At 47.7% G+C, this 19,170-nt stretch overlaps 1 protein-coding gene across 3 annotated transcripts in view; it reads right to left on the reverse strand.

The window, feature by feature from the left end:
* Positions 1-11,685, reverse strand: part of LOC122559338 (choline/ethanolaminephosphotransferase 1-like) — a 29,164-nt gene extending 17,479 nt beyond the window's left edge. Inside the window, exon 1 of one of the 3 annotated variants that reach the window (XM_043708745.2) lies at positions 11,371-11,685. In XM_043708745.2, the coding sequence (XP_043564680.1) occupies positions 11,371-11,604 (234 nt within the window). In that variant the 5' untranslated portion in view covers positions 11,605-11,685. The remainder of the gene's footprint in view (positions 1-11,370) is intronic. The other 2 variants (XM_043708743.2, XM_087996994.1) reach the window with 2 other exon arrangements.
* Between the last annotated feature and the right edge of the window lie 7,485 nt (positions 11,686-19,170).

Consider the following 19,170-nt stretch of genomic DNA (forward strand, 5'->3'; position numbering starts at 1 on the left):
TTTGGAAACATTGAGCCATAGAAGTTAACAGGGGTATGGACGTGGCTTTCAACAAAGTAATGAAAAGCTCAAAACAGCAAACAACAGCCTGTTTTGCAAGACCTATTGACAGAGCTTGCTGAATATTTGGGGAAATAAATGCAAGGTCTCCCTGCATTCTGAATTACGCATCAAATCAAACCATACTCTGACCTGGACAGTCTACTCTTGGGCCAGGACTCTTGCGGAGGTTCTCAGTGTATCTGTTTCAATATTACAGTATTAAACTGGGCTAGTCTGGCACTCCCCTTCCTGAAACCAGCGTGTATTATTTTTAATTCCTGTTGGACAACTCATCCTTTCATGAAGCTCAACTCAAGGAACAGCACCTCCTCTTCAGCAGTATACAACCTCTCGGTCTCAACACTGTTCAAAACTTCCTCTCTGAGTCACCACTCCCAGTTTCTCAGACAACGGACTGAAGATATTTCTACTGGTTCAGGAAGGTCGGAATGGAGAGATGGCCTAATATTGCAGAAGTGAAACGAGGAAACACATCCACTCACAAAGGGTGGGTCAAAGTTTGGAACTTTCTTCTGAGAAAAGTGATTGATGCTGGATCAAATGTCAATTTCAAAATGTTGAGACTGAAAGGTATTTTGTTAATCAAAGGTGTTAAGGGATAGGGAGAAAGGCATGAATGTAGTTAGAGGGCCCCATGTTCCAAACAACAGTTAGCAACAATTCTGTTGCTGCCACTCCCACTTCCTCACCACCCATCTTTCATTTCTTTACTTGTCCTATTCCCATCCCCTTTTGCTTTGTGCTGTTATTTCTTTTTCCATGAATAAAACAGTCTGGAAGTGAAATGAAAGCTGGTCTTAATAAAATACACAAAACTGTCATCAATTGTTGTTTATAGGGAAGGAAATCTGCCATCCTTACCTGGTATGGCCTACATCTGACTCCAGACCCACAATAATGTGACTGACTCTTAACTGCCCCCTGGATAATTAAAGCCAGCCTAGTTAGTAACATCCACAGCTCTTGAAAGAGATTTTTGAAAATATCTTGAAATTTCAGATGGACATGGAAGGAATATTATCAGCAAGGAATGTACTGAGATATGGAAGCTAAATATAAATCTATCATCAAAATGTGGGAAGGTTGGAGTCTACAGCAATTAATATCTGAAGAGCACTGCTAAGAGTAAGTTGTGAGGAACTGTTTACGGTGGCAGGAGGTCAGTAACCAGAGGGAGTCAGATATTGGACAAATGACAAAAGACCCAGAGAGAGAGGTGATATTGTGTTTTAATGCAGTGAGTTACATGATCAGACCCCACTGTTGATGGTAGTGACAGCAGCAGGTTTTAAACTGACTTTCAGAAGATAGTTTATGAAACACTTTTTGGTGAGAAAATCTGAAAGACTACGGGGAAGAGTGGTTACTTGGGGCCAATTGTTTGATTCATTCAGACCTAGTAGAGGCATGAAGGTCTGCTCCAGTACTGTATCACTTCCTTCATTAGTTTGATGACCAATTTCAATAACATCTGTATGCCCTTGTACAATTACTTCCACACCCTCTAAGCCTGCCTCGCCTTCCTTAGTTATTTAGATTAGATTAGATTACTTACAGTGTGGAAACAGGCCCTTCGGCCCAACAAGTCCACACTGACCCGCCGAAGCATAACCCACCCAGACCCATTCTCCTACATTTACCCCTTCACCTAACACTTTGGGCAATTTAGCATGGCCAATTCACCTAACCTGCACATTTTTGGACTGTGGGAGGAAACCGGAGCACCCGGAGGAAACCCACGCAGACACGGGGGGAATGTGCAAACTCCACACAGAGAGTCGCCTGAGGTGGGAATTGAACCCCGGTCTCAGTCATGATCTCAAGAGATTGACCAGTTATACCATTAACCCTTTGAGTACCATTAACAAACTTAAGCGTCTGATTGATGGATCAGTGATCTGAAATAGGATACTTATCTTTAAACTGAATTGCTTCGTAAGCATGCAGATTGCAATAAAAGGTTCACATATGGAGGAATATTACAATCACTATGCTAGAGCCTGCACCTCCAAGCAAGACGTGCATTGATACATCACCTTTCACAACTCCAAGTGGTATGAAGCACTTCTGTTGTGTTGTTACTGTTGTAAAGTAGCAATGGCAGCTTGTCAATTTGTAAGATCACAAAGCAATGATATATTAGTGACCAGACAATCTGCTTAAGGTAATGTTTTTGAGGGATAAATATTGACAGTAATGGGAAATTGCATAGCCACATTATTTGTTTGTTCATGCTTAGCTTTACTGATCAGCAGCTACCGACTGGTCAGCATCAGCTGGTAAAACCCAGTGCCCACCTGTCAAGGCAGACAAGGATTTCGGTTTCACACAGCAATTGTCTTATCGCTGATCTAAGCTGATTACAAATTGCTACATTGACCTCAATTTGCTTACTGATGTGAATTTGTTCACACATAATCCATTAGCGTTGAAAAGAATTGCACACAAAGCAAATAGCTAATATTTCTTTGCAAGTTTCATTTACTAATGGAGTTTTACGTCCAAGGCATTGTGGTTAAATATTTAAAACTATGTATCGGTACCAGTAAGTGAAGTCTTTCTCAGAGCTCAGTGTTTACTCTATGCCACCTTTCAATTAGTCTACCCATGGCTTACGCAAATTACAGTCTACCTATGCCTTACAATTCCTTACCAGTTCTGAGGAAGGGCCACTGGACCCAAAACATTAACTATGATCTCTCCAAAGATGCTGCCAGACTGCTGAGCTTTTCCAGCAATTTCTATTTTTGTTCCTTACAATTCCTAATTTACTTTGTCATAATATTATGACCTGGCATCATATTCATTACCTTTACATCTTGTGATAGACGTAAATGATTTGGACGAAGGTGTAGTTTGCCTCATTAGCAAGTTTTCAGATTAGCAATGCAGGTCAGTAGAGTGGTCAAGCATGCATACGGCATGCTTTTCTTCATCAGACGGGGTACAAGAGTTGGCAGGTCATATTGTAACATGTATAAGACTTTGGTTCAGCCACATTTGGAATACTGCGTGCAGTGGCAGTTCCTGAGGATGTATGGAGGGCACTAGCTATGAAGAGAGGTTGAGTAGATTAGGATTATTTTCATTGGAAAGAAGGCAGTTGAGGGGGGAAACCTAATTGATCAAAATCATGATAGAGTTAGACAGAGTGGATAGCAAGAAACTTTTTCCCAGAATGGAGGACTCAATTACTAGGGGTCACGAGTTCAAAGTGAGAGGGGAAATGTTTAGGGGAGATATGCGTGGAAAGTTCTTTACGCAGAGGGTGCTGGGTGCATGGAACGCTTTGCCGGCGGAGGTGGTAGAGGCAGGAATGTTAGCGTCATTTAAGATGTATCTAGACAGATACATGAATGGGCATGGGGATACAGATCCTCAGAAAATAGGCAGCAGGTTTAGATAGAGGATCTGGATCGACACAGGCCTGGAAGGACGAAGGGCCTGTTCCTGTGCTGTAAGGTTCTTTGTTCTTAAAGTAGTAAAGCATTCCAAGGTATTTCACTCAGGGTAACTTAAAATTAAACAGCAGATCACATAATGAGATATTGTAGATAGCTGACGACAAAAACGTGGTCAAAGAGGCAGGCTTTAAGCAGCAAAGGGAGGTAGAGAGAGGGTTACGGAGGCAGTGCTGAGATGGGGAAAGCTTGAGTGGTCCAAAAGTCCAGAATTGGAAGCTCAGCAAGCTCTCTGATGACAGAAGGGGAATACTGAAAATCAGGGTTACGATCATACAGTAATACAGCACGGAAACAGACTCTTCATCCAACTAGTCCATGCTGATCAATTTATCCAGATTGAATTTCAATTCCAGCCTCGGGCGACTGTCTGTGTGGAGTTTGCACATTCTCCCCGTGTTTGCGTGGGTTTCCTCCGGGTGCTCCAGTTTCCTCCCACAGTCCAAAGGTGTGCAGGTCAGATAAATTGGCTGTGCTAAATTTCCCTTAGTGTTAGGTGCATTAGCCAGAGGGAAGTGGGACTGGGTGGGTTACTCTTCGGAGGGCCGGTGTGGACATGTTGGGCTGAAGGGCCTGTTTCCACACTGTCGGGAATCTAATCTAATCTAATCTAAAAACTCCATCTGCCATTTTTCAGCCCATTGATCCATTTGATCAAGATCCCTTTGTCATCTTTGAAAACCTGCTTCACTGTCTGCTATGCCATGAATTCTGGTGACATCCGCAAACGTACTAACCATGCTTTCTATATTCACATCCAAATCATTTACATCAATGACCAACAAAAGAGGATCCAGCACCGATCCCTGTGGAACATCGCTGGCCACAGGCCTCCAGCCTGGAAAGCAACCCTCCACCACCACTCTCTGTCTCCTGCTGTTAAGCCAATTATGTATTCAATTGACAAACTCACCCTGAATCCCATGTGACCTAACTTTACTAATTAGTCTGCCATGCAGAATCTTGTCAAAGGCTTTACTAAAATCCAAATAAACAATGTCTATTGCTCTGCCCTCATCAATCTTTTTGGTAATTTCCTCAAAAAATTCAATCAAGTTTCAGAGAGATAATTTTCCTCGCACAAAACTATGGGGACTATCCTTAATCAATTTTTGCCTCTCCCAACAAATCCCAGGATTTCTGCCCAGACACTGATCTCAGCCATTTCCAATAAATGGAATGGAGCAGGGCAGCTGGTCACTAGCACTGAACATCCTGGGAGCAGTTTGTGTTGGATTAAACAGTACACAATGTCAGATACTTCACACCAGTATTCAGGATCAGTGCACATGAAGTAAGATTCTGTATTTCTGATGGTCAGGAAGAGTCCATACTGTCTTTGAATTCATCCAAACTGTTAAATATAAACAGCAAGCGCTCTGGATTCTTCCAGATGTCTCCCAGAACATTCCCAAAGTAAGGATCCTGATCCAGTGTCAGGTTCATGCAGCGATATGAACGAAAAGGATAAGAAGGTTAAAGGATGAGAAACCAAGGCATGGTTACAGCCAATATGGACAAAAGAGCTGAATTCCAGAGGTGAGCTGAGAGTGACTGTCCCTGACATAGTTGCTGCATTTGACCAAGTGTGGCATCGAAGAGTCCTAGCAAAACTGGAATCACTGGGAATCAGGGAAATACTTGTTGCTGGATCATATCTGGCACATAGGAAGATGGTGTGGTTGTTGGATGTCAGTCATCTCAGCTCCAGGACATCTCTGCAGGAGTCCCTCAGGGCATGGACCTAAACCCAAACCCCTTCAGCTGCTTCATCAACGACCTTCCCTCCATCATAAGCACAGAAGTGGGGATGACTGCACAATGCTCATCACCATTCGCGACTCCTCTGGTACTGAAGCAGTCCATATTCAAATGCAACATTATCTGGACAATATCCAGGTTTGGGCTGACAGGTGATAAATAAAATACATGCCAGCCATGTCAATTTTGAATGAGAAAGAACTTAACCATCATCCTTTGACATTCAATGGTGTTTTCATTCCTGACACTTCCATCAATCTTCTCAGGGTTACCATTGATCAGAAACTGAACTGGACTAGTCATATAGATACTGTGACTACAAGAGCAGGTCAGAGACTAGGGATCTTACAGCAACCCAGCATTCCACCTCCTCAAAGCCTGTCCCTCATCTACAAGGCACAAGTCAGGAGTGTGATGGAATACTCCCCACTTGCCTGGATGGGTGCAGCTCCAACAACACTCAAGAAGCTTGATACCATTCAGGACAAAGCAGCCACTTGATTAGCTCCACACCCACAAACATCCACTCCCTCCACCACCGACGCTCAGTAGCAGCAATAAATACTGTCTACAAGATGCAAGGCAAAAGTTCACCAAAGATCCTCAGACAGCATCTTCCAAACCCATGATCATTTCCATCTAGAACGGCCAGGGCAGACATGGGACCACCAGCCCCTTCAAGCTCCCCCACAAGCCACTCACCATCCTGACTTGGAAATATATCGCCACTCCTTTAGTGTTGCTGGGTCAATATACTGAAACTCCCTCTGTGAAGGCATTGTTGGCCTATCGACCCCACATGGACTGCAGCAGTTCAAAAAGACAGCTCAGCACCACCTTCGAGGACATGGTCGGCTTGAAAGTTGACTAATGTCCACATCCCATGAGTGAATAAAGAAGTCAGGAATGAGACTGATTTCATAACGTTCAGCACCATTCGCTGCTCCTACCAGACTGACCGGGATCTAGAAAACATGATATCTAACTAACATCTCAAAAAAGAGACATCTCAATCTTCCTGCCTTGCCCTCCTCCTTGCTGAGCTCTTACTGATACTTTTATTGACCAGAAACTGAACTGGATGGGGTAGGTTAGTAAGACCAGGGCAGAAATGTATCAGCATTCCTTCACTGCCCAACAATCCTGGAATTCCCTCCCTAAGGACATTGTGGGTCTACCCACAGCACATGGACTGCAGCGGTTCAAGAAGGCAGCTCACCCCCACCTTCTCAAGGGGCAACTAGGGATGGATAAGAGCTGCTGGTCCATCCAACATACACCATTTACAAACTTTTTTTATTTAAAATGGCCAAATGTTTGGTCAAAGAAGCAAATTTTAAGGAGAGTCTGAATGGTGGAGAGAGTTGGAGAGATTTAGCAAGAGACTCCCAGACTTTGGGTGTAGAAATTATAATCAGGTCTGCACAAGATAGCAGAATGTGAGTTATCTGGGAGAGAGAACTGGGTAGACTTTGACAAGAGGTATGTTTGCTGACAGACAGGACAGGATTAAGGTGTGACAGAAAAACCACTGCAGGAAATAGGTGTTGACTTTACTGAACAGCTGGCATGTAACAAAGAAAGTTCTAGAATCGGGGTGTGCACCTGGAGTTAATCAGCTTTTGGTCTGATTTTAAAATTCTGCAATCCAGTTCATACACAACTGATTTCATAAAAAAGATCAAACAGCAAGAGGAATGCACTTGTGTGGGAGCACATCGCAGTCTCAGAATTAAGGGACACCAACTGAAGACTGGAGTTTGGAATTTTTGGAACTCCTTGCCACAGAGAGCTGTGGGGGTAGAGTCCAGGTGTAGATTTAAGGCCGAGATCGATAGATTCTTGTTCAGTCGGGAAATCAAGGGTTACAGGGAAAGAGCAGGAAAGTGGATGTGAGAAGTGTCAGATCAGCCACGTTCCTATTGAATGGGCCGAGTGGCCTTCTCCTGTTCCTATTTCTTATGATGTTAGAGCAAAGTTGCTATTGCATGTAGTTAGATTGAGAGAGTGTTAATGAACAAAGTCAGCTTGGTCTCATATCACGTGAAGATGTGATTCCCAGTCCAGTAACCTGCTGATTACAGCTAAAATGCTCCCTTACAACCTGACCTGCAGATATTTTTAAACCTTTTCCAGTTAGCAGAGTGTAGATAACATTCAATCTTATCTATGACTGGCCAATTATTACCATAAAGCACGTGAAGCTATCTGGTTTCTGAACCTTCTACCCCATTCAGAAAGAAGGGTGGGATTAGAGATTTGAAAAAGTCAATCCCTGCTCGAATGAAAGACACATGAGTGATCACAGAAGAGTAATAAATACACCCCACCACTGTACATAATCTGCGTAAATGTTTAGTCATTCTGTTAGTCCTTTAGCGTTCTCCTACGAGACAAAGTATTACATTTTTCCATGCAAAATCTTACTTCAACCAAACTTACCACAGAATGGGCCACTACCCAAGACCAAACTGCTGCATAGTCACTCCTCTGTCAGTCCCTCACCCCCAAGCCTGCCACCAAGATCTGTGTGAACATGTCAATTGTATGTGTTTCCTCCTGTTCTCATTTCACAGTGTTCAGCCATGGACTTGAACTGACCCACCTTTATAGATAAAATACTGCAGGGGATTTGATGTTGTCTGGATGGCTGATGAGTAGACTCTCCTGCTCTGACTGCCAGGAGGGGTGGCACGGTGGCTCAGTGGTGAGAATTGCTGCCACACAGCGCCAGGGACCCGGGTTTGATTCCACCCTTGGGTGACTGACTGGGTGGAGTTTGCACACATTCTCCCTGTGTCTGCATGGATTTCCTCCCACAGTCCAAAGATGCGGAGGTTAGCTGGATTGGCCATGCTAAATTGCCCAGCGTGTCCATGGATATGTGGTTTAGGTGGATTAGCCATAGGAAATACAGGGTTAGATTGGAGGATGGGGTGGTGGTCTGGGTGGGATGCCCTTTGGAGGCTTGGTCTGGACTCGATGGGCTGAATGGCCTGCTTCCACACTGTAGCAATGCTGTCTATGATTGATCAACAACTTGGTTGGCCACTTATGAATGTACTTTCTATGGCCCAACAAACCCTGGAGTGGCAATTAAACCATGCGCTTCTTCCCCAGGGGTAACTACTTATCCCTTGCACCAGACTACCTGTAGAAAATTACCCTGACCCACTGGTTATATCCTTTCATCAAACATGGAGTGATGGGGCAGGATTACAAGCTCCTGTCAATGACATTCTCAGAATATTGACTGCACTTGACAAATCACCGTCTGCATAAATATCAACTAGCTAACAAACACAGAGATTTTCCAAACAAACTGCACGAGAAACAGAACCCACTACTCCCTGTCTGGTAATTCTGACTGTGCCTCCACCCAAGGGAAAAACACTGTCAATCTAGAAACAACAACATGCATTTTTAAGGAGCATTTAACACCCAAAGATATCCTAAAGCACTTCACGTCAACATAATCAAATCCCCAATTTCAAACTAGGTCCAAACATTACACTGTCTCTGACCCACTCCCATTGCTCCTGATGGAGGGCAGCTCAGTGATGGAGTCAGGCAGGACTGAGCGACCAAGACAAATTTCACAGGAAATGGACTGAATGCTCAAAAAGCACACCAAATAAAGAGACTCAGGCTTCAACAACTGAAAACAAATGGATGAGTGAGATTAAAATAAATTCAGAGCCCAGCCAATTGAGCAGCTTGGACACTGGATATTAAAGTCAAAAGTACAGCAGGTCAGGCAGAATCCAAGGAGCAGGAAATTCAATGTTTCGAGCATAAACCCTTCATCAGGAATGTGTTGATTCTCCTGCTCCTTGGATGCTGCCTGACCTGCTGTGCTTTTCCAGCATTACACTCTCAACCCTGATCTCCAGCATGTGCAGTCCTCACTTTCTCCCACTGGATATTAAACATCATTAGATACATCAATCAGACTGGGATCACATCGGGATCAGACCCAGAGACCGGGATCAGACTCAGGGACCGGGATCAGACTCAGGGACCGGGATCAGACTCAGGGACCGGGATCAGACCCAGGGACCGGGATTAGACTCAGGGACTGGGATCAGACCCAGGGACCGGGATCAGACCCAGAGACCGGGTTCAGACCCAGGGACCGGGATTAGACTGGGATCAGACTCAGGGACCTGGATCAGACTCAGGGACCGGGTTTAGACCGGGATCAGATCCAGGGACGGAGATCAGACTCAGGGACCGGGTTCAGACCCAGGGACCGGGATCAGACCCAGAGACCGGGTTCAGACCCAGGGACCGGGATTAGACTGGGATCAGACTCAGGGACCTGGATCAGACTCAGGGACCGGGTTTAGACCGGGATCAGACCCAGGGACCGGGATCAGACTCAGGGACCGGGATCAGACTCAGGGACCGGGATCAGACCCTGGGACCGGGATCAGACCCAGGGACCGGGATCAGACCCAGGGACCGGGATCAGACTCAGGGACCGGGATCAGACCCAGAGACCGGGATCAGACCCAGGGACCGGGATCAGACCCAGGGACCGGGATCAGACCCAGGGACCGGGTTTAGACCGGGATCAGACTCAGGGACCGGGTTTAGACCGGGATCAGACCCAGGGACCGGGTTTAGACCGGGATCAGACTCAGGGACCGGGATCAGACTCAGGGACCGGGTTTAGACTGGGATCAGGCACAGGGACCGGGATCAGACTCAGGGACCGGGTTTAGACCGGGATCAGACTCAGGGACCGGGTTTAGACCGGGATCAGACTCTGGGACCGGGATCAGACCGGGATTAGACTCAGGGACCGGGATCAGACTCTGGGACCGGGATCAGACTCTGGGACCGGGTTTAGACCGGGATCAGACCCAGGGACCGGGATCAAACCGGGATCAGACTCAGGGACCGGGTTTAGACCGGGATCAGACTCTGGGACCGGGATCAGACCGGGATTAGACTCAGGGACCGGGATCAGACTCTGGGACCGGGATCAGACTCTGGGACCGGGATCAGACCCTGGGACCGGGATCAGACTCTGGGACCGAGATCAGACCGGGATCAGACTCAGGGACCGGGATCAGACCGGGATTAGACTCAGGGACCGGGATCAGACTCTGGGACCGAGATTAGACTCAGGGACCGGGATCAGACCCAGGGACCGGGATCAGACTCTGGGACCGAGATCAGACTCAGGGACCGGGATCAGACCCAGGGACCGGGTTTAGACTGGGATCAGGCACAGGGACCGGGATCAGACTCAGGGACCGGGTTTAGACCGGGATCAGACTCAGGGACCGGGTTTAGACCGGGATCAGACTCTGGGACCGGGATCAGACCGGGATTAGACTCAGGGACCGGGATCAGACTCTGGGACCGGGATCAGACTCTGGGACCGGGTTTAGACCGGGATCAGACCCAGGGACCGGGATCAAACTCAGGGACCGGGTTTAGACCGGGATCAGACTCTGGGACCGGGATCAGACTCTGGGACCGGGATCAGACCCTGGGACCGGGATCAGACTCTGGGACCGAGATCAGACCGGGATCAGACTCAGGGACCGGGATCAGACCGGGATTAGACTCAGGGACCGGGATCAGACTCTGGGACCGAGATCAGACTCAGGGACCGGGATCAGACCCAGGGACCGGGATCAGACTCTGGGACCGAGATCAGACTCAGGGACCGGCATCAGACCCAGGGACCGGGATCAGACTCAGGGACCGGGTTTAGACCGGGATCAGACTCTGGGACCGGGATCAGACCGGGATTAGACTCAGGGACCGGGATCAGACTCTGGGACCGGGATCAGACCCAGGGACCGGGATCAGACTCTGGGACCGAGATCAGACTCAGGGACCGGGATCAAACCGGGATCAGACTCAGGGACCGGGTTTAGACCGGGATCAGACCCAGGGACCGGGATCAGACTCAGGGACCGGGATCAAACCGGGATCAGACTCTGGGACCGGGATCAGACCCAGGGACCGGGATCAGACTCAGGGACCGGGTTTAGACCGGGATCAGACCCAGGGACCGGGATCAGACCGGGATCAGACACCCCCCCCAGCCCCGCCCCGCTCTGACCTGCTCGGTTGCCCGGGGGCAGTAGGAGATCAGCAGGAGGCAGCTCAGGATGTTACAGGCGAGCCCGAGGAGGGTGATGCTGTTCGGGGCCACCCAGGGCGGTACTCTGTCCAGGAGCCAGGCCCAGTACCGCTGCAGGGGCGGCTCGAGCAGGGAACGGCCCGCCGCCCGGTACCGGTGATCCGACAACCGCTTCAACTGCGCCTCGCTCAGCGGCTGCAGCAGCCGCGCCATCGCCCGGACCCGGCTCCCGGCCCCACCGCCCGCCAATCCCGGCTCCCGGCTCCCGGCTCCCGGCTCCGGGCTCCGACAGGCACGGCCCAGGGGAGCGGTTAGGCCCGGGGTGGGGGGAGGAGGAGGGCGGGGCGGGGGCGGGGCCTGGGCTGAAGGCCGGGACCTGAGTGGGCAGAGGCCAGGGGCGGGGCCTGGGGAATGGGCGAGGCCTGGAGCGAGGGGTGGGGCCCAGCGGGAGAGGGCGGGACCAAGCGGGACCTGAATGGGCGGAGCCAGGGGCGGGGCCTGGGCTGGGATCCGGGAGGGGGTGGAACAATGGGTGGGTGATGGGTGTGAAGGCAGCTTCCAAAGGGCGGGAAAATCGACGTTTCGGGCAAAAGCCCTTGATCAGCAACAAAGGCAGAGAGCCTGAAGGGTGGAGTCTGCCTCTATTCCTGATGAATTGGAGATGCCGGTGTTGGACTGGGGTGGACAAAGTTAAAAATCACACAGCACCAGGTTATAGTCCAACAGGTTTAATTGGAAGCACTAGCTTTCGGAGTGACGCTCCTTCATCAGGTGGTAGTGGAGGGCTCAATCCTAACACAGAATTTATAGCAAAAATTTACAGTGTGATGTAACTGAAATTATACATTAGATTAGATTAGATTACTTTAGATTACATTACTTTACAGTGTGGAAACAGGCCCTTCGGCCCAACAAGTCCACACCGACCCGCCGAAGCGTAACCCACCCATACCCCTACATTTACCCCTTACCTAACACTACGGGCAATTTAGCATGGCCAGTTCACCTAACCTGCACATCTTTGGACTGTGGGAGGAAACCGGAGCACCCGGAGGAAACCCACGCAGACACGGGGAGAACGTGCAAACTCCACACAGTCAGTCGCCTGAGGCGGGAATTGAACCCGGGTCTCTGGCGCTGCGAGGCAGCAGTGCTAACCACTGTGCCACCGTGCCGCCCACATTGAAAAATTAATTGTCTGTTAAGCCTTTCATCTGTTAGAATACAGTGATAGTTTCACTCCTTTCATGTGTAAATCACAAAACCCTTTTTTTTAAAAGTTGCATTCTCGGGTTAGCTGTTAACAACGGTGATCGCTAGACAATATGTTGAAGGTGCTGGCCCCCTGTGTTCTCTGTCTATGACCTGATGTTTAGATTGATTCTAATCGAAAAAGTAAGATAACAGAGTTTTACATAAATTTATGCAGTTTTTGGGCTCAGAGTTCTACATGAATGCGTGCAGTTTTTGAGCAAAATGCAATGTAACTCTGCAAGTACAAATTCACCACACAAAATATATGTGTGCATGTGGGTCTTTGTCTGTGTGTCTGTCTGGGGTGGGGGTTGTAAGTGTGAGAAAGTGTGTGTGTGTGTAGTGAGTGCAGAGTGTCTTAAGTCTGTGAGGGGATGCATGTGTGTGTGTGGGTGTGTGTGTGTGTCTGTGTGTACCTGTGTCCGTGTGTATATGAGAGTGTGTGTGTGTAGGAATATCTGTGTGTGTGTAGTGCAATGGTGATCACCTGTTGGACTATAACCTGGTGTTGTGTGATTTTTAACTTGTACACCCAGTGTGTAACACCGGCATCTCCAATTCATCAGGAATAAAGGCAGACTCCACCCTTCAGGCTCTCTGCCTTTATTCCTGATGAAGGGCTTTTGCCCAAAACGTCAATTTCCTGCTCTTTGGATGCTGCCTGAACTGCTGTGCTTTTCCAGCACCACTCTGATCTAAACTCTGGTTTCCAGCATCTGCAGTCCTTGTTTTTACCTCATTGATTTTAACCCTACTGCGAATCCTCTTGCAAGGATGCCTGCCTTGAAGAAGTTTTCCTCCTCTCTCTACAAGAATCTCAGGGAGTCCCTCTCCCACTGCAACTCCCAGGTCATTTCCTCTGGCCTGAAGCTCTTCAACCATGTCCTGAAACAAACTTGCTACCACAGCCACATTTGCTTCCTCAGTGCCTGCCTCCGTAAACAACTCATCCCACATGGACTCCAGACCACCTTTAAACCAGCAGAGTTCAGACCCGAACAGGACAAACAGTACAGACTACAGATTCAAAAACACCAGCAACGGTTCTCCTTCAAGATCCTCTGCTCCACGCTCACAGCAATGCGCCGGCACCTAACCTCTCTACAGTCAGCCCTGCTTCAGCTGAGGGCCACACTCTCAGAATTGCAAAGGACCCACTCTGTACTACATCCTCAGGAGAATTCATACTCTCAACAAACAGTATTTCAACTCCATCTCAAACATCAAAAACTGTAAGTACAACAAACTTTTACCTACCCACCTCCATAACTAGCGCTCCTAAAACATTCCCGTAGATTCCGCTGGCCTCTGGAACTGCTCGGCCATCCAAGGCCCTAAAGGAGCCTTCCACACCCATCAAAGTTTTACCTGGACATCCACCAATATCATTTAATGTATCCGTTGCTCCTGATGCGGTCTCCTCTACATTGGGGAGACTGGACACCTCCTAGCAGAGCGCTTTAGGGAACATCTCCGGGACACCCGCACCAATCAACCACACCGCCCTGTGGCCCAACATTTCAACTCCCCCTCCCACTCTGCCGAGGACATGGAGGTCCTGAGCCTCCTTCACTGCCGCTCCCTCACCACCAGCCACCTGGAGGAAGAATGCCTCATCTTCCGCTTCGGAACACTTCAACCCCAGGGCATCAATGTGGACTTCAACAGTTTCCTCATTTCCCCTTCCTCCACCTCACCCTAGTTCCAAACTTCCAGCTCAGCACTGTCCCCATGACTTGTCCTACCTGCCTATCTTCTTTCCCACCTAGCAACTCCACCCTCCCCCCGACCTTTCACCTTCATCCCCACCCCCACTCACCAATTGTACTCCATGCTACTTTCTCCCCACCCCCACCCCCACCCTCCTCTCACTTATCTCTCCACGCTTCGGGCTCTCTGCCTGTATTCCTGATGAAGGGCTTTTGCCCAAAACGTCGATTTTAATGCTCCTCGGATGCTGCCTGAACTGCTGTGCTCTTCCAGCACCTCTAATCCAGAATCTGGTTTCCAGCATCCGCAGTCATTGTTTTTACCCGATAGGTGTGAAGGGCTGTGTCTGGGGAAATGGGCGTGTCCTGGGAATGAGTGGGGGGGGCCTGGTGTGAGGGGTGTGCTGTGGGAGAGGGCGGGACCTGGTGTGATGGGGCGTGGCCCAGAAGGAGTGGGGGGGGCCAGGTGTCATGTGGCGGGGCTCTGAGGTGGAGAGGACAGGTCCAGGTGTGATGGGTGGGGCTAGTCGGAGGGGGCGGTGCCTGGAGTGAGGGCACTGCTTGGGAAGAGACAGGCCCCTGGGGGCTGGGTCACAGAGTCATACAGCAGGGAAACAGACCAGGTCCAAACCAGTCCATGCTGACCATGTTCCCAAACTAAACTAGTTCCACTCCTGCTCCTGGCCAATATTCCTCCAAACATTTCCTTTTCATGGACTACTCCAAATGTCTTTTAAATATTGTAACTGTACCTACATCCACCACTTCCTCAGGAAGTTCATTCCAAATGCGAACCATCTCTGTGTAATAAAATTGCCCCAATGTCTTGTTTAAATCTCTCTCCTCTCACGAACAATAGAGCGCAGAACAGGCTCTTCAAAGCTCGATGTTGTGCAGACCTGTGACTAATCTAAGCCCATCACCCTACACTATCCTGTCATCATCCATGTGCTTATCCAAGGACTGTTTAAATGCCCTGAATGTGGCTGAGTTAACTACATTGGCAGGTAGGGTATTCCACGTTCTTACCACTTTCTGACTAAAGAACCTGCCTCTGACTCCTGTCTTAAATCTATCACCCCTCAATTTGCAGCAATGCCCCTCATACAAGCCAATGTCATCATCCTGGGAAAAAGACTCTCACTGTCCACCCTATCTAATCCCTCTGATCATCTTGTGTGTCCCTATCAAATCCCCTCTTAGCCTTCTTCTCTCCAACGAGAACAGACTGAAGTCCCTCAGCCTTTCCTCATAAGATCTTCCCTCCAGACCAGACAACATTCCTGGTAAATCTCCTCTAAACCTTTTCTAATACTTCCACATCCTTCCTGTAATGGGGCGACCAGAACTGTAAATAATATTCCAACTGAGGCCGCACTAGCATTTTATATAATTGCAGCATGACATCAATGGCTCTGGAACTCAATCCCTCTACCAATAAAACCTAACACACCGTATGCCTTCTTAATAGCACTATCAACCTGGGTGGCAACTTTCAGGGATCTATGTACGTGGACTACAAGATCCCTCTGCACATCCACACTACCAAGAATCTTTCCATTGACCCAGTATTCTGCCTTCCTGTTATTCTTCCCAAAGTGAATCACCCCACATTTAGCTGCATTGAACTCCATTTGCCACCTCTCAGCCCAATTCTGCAGTTTATCCAAGTCTCCCTGCAACCTGCAACATTCTTCCACACTGTGCACCACTCCACCGACTTTAGTGTCATCTACAAACTTACTAACCCATCCACTTATGCCTGTGTCCAAGTCACTTATAAAAATGACAAACAGCAGTGGTCCCAAAACAGATCCTTGTGGCGCAACACTAGTAACCGGACTCCAGGCTGAATATTTTCCATCAATCACCACTCACTGCCTTCTTACAGAAAGCCAGTTTCTAATTCAAACTGCTAAATCACCCTCCATCCCATGCCTCTGCATTTTCTCCAAAAGCCTACCATGTGGAACCTTATCAAGGGCTTTACTGAAGTCCATGTACATTCCATCAACTGCCCTACCCTCATCCACATGCTTGGTCACCTTCTCAAAAAACTCAGTGAGGTTTGTGAGACATGACCTGCCCTTGATGAAACCATGTTGACTATCTCCAATCAAATTGTTGCTTGCTAGATGATTATAAATCCTATGGGGAGAAAGTGAGGTCCGCAGATGCTGGAGATCAGAGCTGAAAATGTGTTGCTGGAAAAGCGCAGCAGGTCAGGCAGCATCCAGGGAACAGGAGAATCGACGTTTCGGGCATAAGCCCTTCTTCAGGAAGAAGGGCTTATGCCCGAAACTTCGATTCTCCTGTTCCCGGGATGCTGCCTGACCTGCTGTGCTTTTCCAGCAACACATTTTCAGCGCAGATTATAAATCCTATCTCTTACAATGCTTTCCAAAACCTTTCCTACAACAGACGCAAGGCTAACTGGTCTATAATTACCTGGGTCATCTCTACTGCCCTTCTTGAATAAGGGCACATTTGCAATTCTCCAGTCCTCCTGTATGAAACCTGTAGACAATGGCGACTCAAAAATCAAAGCCAAAGGCTCAGCATCTCCTCCCTAGCTTCCCAGAGAATCCTCAGATAAATCCCATTCAGCCCAGGGGACTTATCTACTTTCACACCTTCGAGAATTGATGACACTTCCTCCTTACTAACCTCAATCCTTTCTAGTCTAATAGCCTGTATCTCAGTCTTCTTCTCTACAATATTCTCCTTTTCCTGAGTGAAAACAGATGAGAAGTATTCATTTAGCAACTCTCCAATCTCCACAGGGTCCACACACAATTTCCCACTTCTGTCTTTGACTGGCCCTATTCCTACCCTAGTCATCCTTTTATTTCTCACATACCTATACAAAGCTTAAGGTTTCTCCTTTATTCTACCTGCTAAAGACTGCTCATGTCCCCTCCTTGCTCTTCTTAACTCTCTTTAAATCACCTTAAAAATGTGCCCCCTGTCTTGAAATCCCCATCCTAGGGAAAAGACAACTACCATTAACTCTATCGATATTTTATTATTTTATAAACCTTCATTATTTTATAAACCTCTATCAGCTCACCTCTCAACCTCCTACGCTCCAGTCCAGCCTTTCTTTATAACTCAAACCTTCCATACCCAGCAACAGCCTGGTAAATCTTTTCTGAACCCTCTTCAACTTTGATAACATCCTTTCTATAACTTCGTGACCAGAACCAGACACAGTATTCCAGAACAGGCCTCACCATTGTCCTGTACAACTGCTATACTCAAAGCATTGAGCAATGAAGGCAAATGTGCCAAATGCCTTTTTAACCACCATGTCTATATATGATGCAAACTTCAAAGAATTATGCACCTGCACCCATAGGTCTCTCTGTTCTGATACACTACCCAAGGCTCTATAATTAGTTGTATAAGCCCTCCCCTTGCTGTTGTACCAAAATGCAATACCTCACATTTATCCAGATTGAACTCCATCTGTGATGATTATGAATGAAACCATTCCCCGCTGCAGAAAGGGGAATGGTTTGACTTTCCCTGATTATGCTGCAATATCGGAGGATCTGTTTTGATTTCAAGTACGTTCCACATTTTTGAATGAGCCGGAATCAGAATTCCTGGCTAAGGGCTTTTGCCTGAAACGTCGATTTCGAAGCTCCTTGGATGCTGCCTGAACTGCTGTGCTCTTCCAGCACCACTAATCCAGAATCTGGTTTCCAGCATCTGCAATCATTGTTTTTACCTAGCAATACAGAGCTCGGTTCTAATGGAAAAAAACATAGGAATGGAGAAACAACATGACTGTGATTATCTGACTGTGTCTTGTGAACAAAGGCAAGGTTTCAAAGCTCACCACAGGAACAGACGGGAGGGAGGGAGGGGATGTGCTGGCGGAGTGTTATTGAGGGAACTTTGTGCATTTCTCCGAATGCATTATCTCCCCCATTGCACACCCACCACCTCCATTAGTTCAGATCGGAAATAGGCCTACTTAATGTCAGTGATGCAAAGATATGTTAATTCCTGGATTCGGGAATTCTGAAAAAAATCATCGGGATACCTTACGGAATTGTCAGAGGCTGTAAATTTAATCTGGGACTCCATGTGTGTGAGCGAGCCACTAGTGCTTCCCTTGGAGTACTGCAAGGACTCCAGGTTCCTGTCCACCCCCATCTCCATCTACCGTTGGAACTGCATACCAGGACTTGACCTGCCCCTTCCCCATCCTCTGGTTCTGACATCAAACCCCATTAGTTTCAGGTGGGAGACACGGCCCTGGATTAATTTAATTGCAGTTTAACTAGTACAGAACTTCACACTGAAGTCCCATGAAGGGGTTTCTCGTCCTCTTGTATGTGAGCATGCTCCTAGCATGTTGCTTACTTCAAACTAACTCTTTAGTTACAGGACCCAATCAAACAGATTACCATATTTTACCTCAAGAAATAAATTTTCGACAAGATCAAGGTGTAATTCCTCATTTTAATCACTCCACCATTTATCGCTGCCTGCACTTGAAGTTCTGAAATACCCAAGTTATGGACTAGGCCTGACCACTCAAAATATTCTAAAGCAGGCAGCCCGAGACCGTAACTTTGCAAATTGTTTTGGTAAGTATACAGTGAAAATTACCTGGAGTAAATTAGATTAAATTAGATTAGATTAGATTACCTACAGTGTGGAAACAGGCCCTTCGGCCCAATAAATCCACACCGACCTGCAACCCACCCATACACTTTACCCCTTCACCTAACACTATGGGCAATTTAGTAGCTAGGTTGACTACTAGATTTTAAAACAAACACAACTTTATTCACAAAATTAC

The sequence above is a fragment of the Chiloscyllium plagiosum genome, unplaced genomic scaffold, assembly GCF_037043375.1.
Source record: "Chiloscyllium plagiosum isolate Xiang-an unplaced genomic scaffold, Cpla_swu_hap1 HiC_scaffold_19, whole genome shotgun sequence".
Taxonomy (NCBI): Eukaryota; Metazoa; Chordata; class Chondrichthyes; order Orectolobiformes; family Hemiscylliidae; genus Chiloscyllium; species Chiloscyllium plagiosum.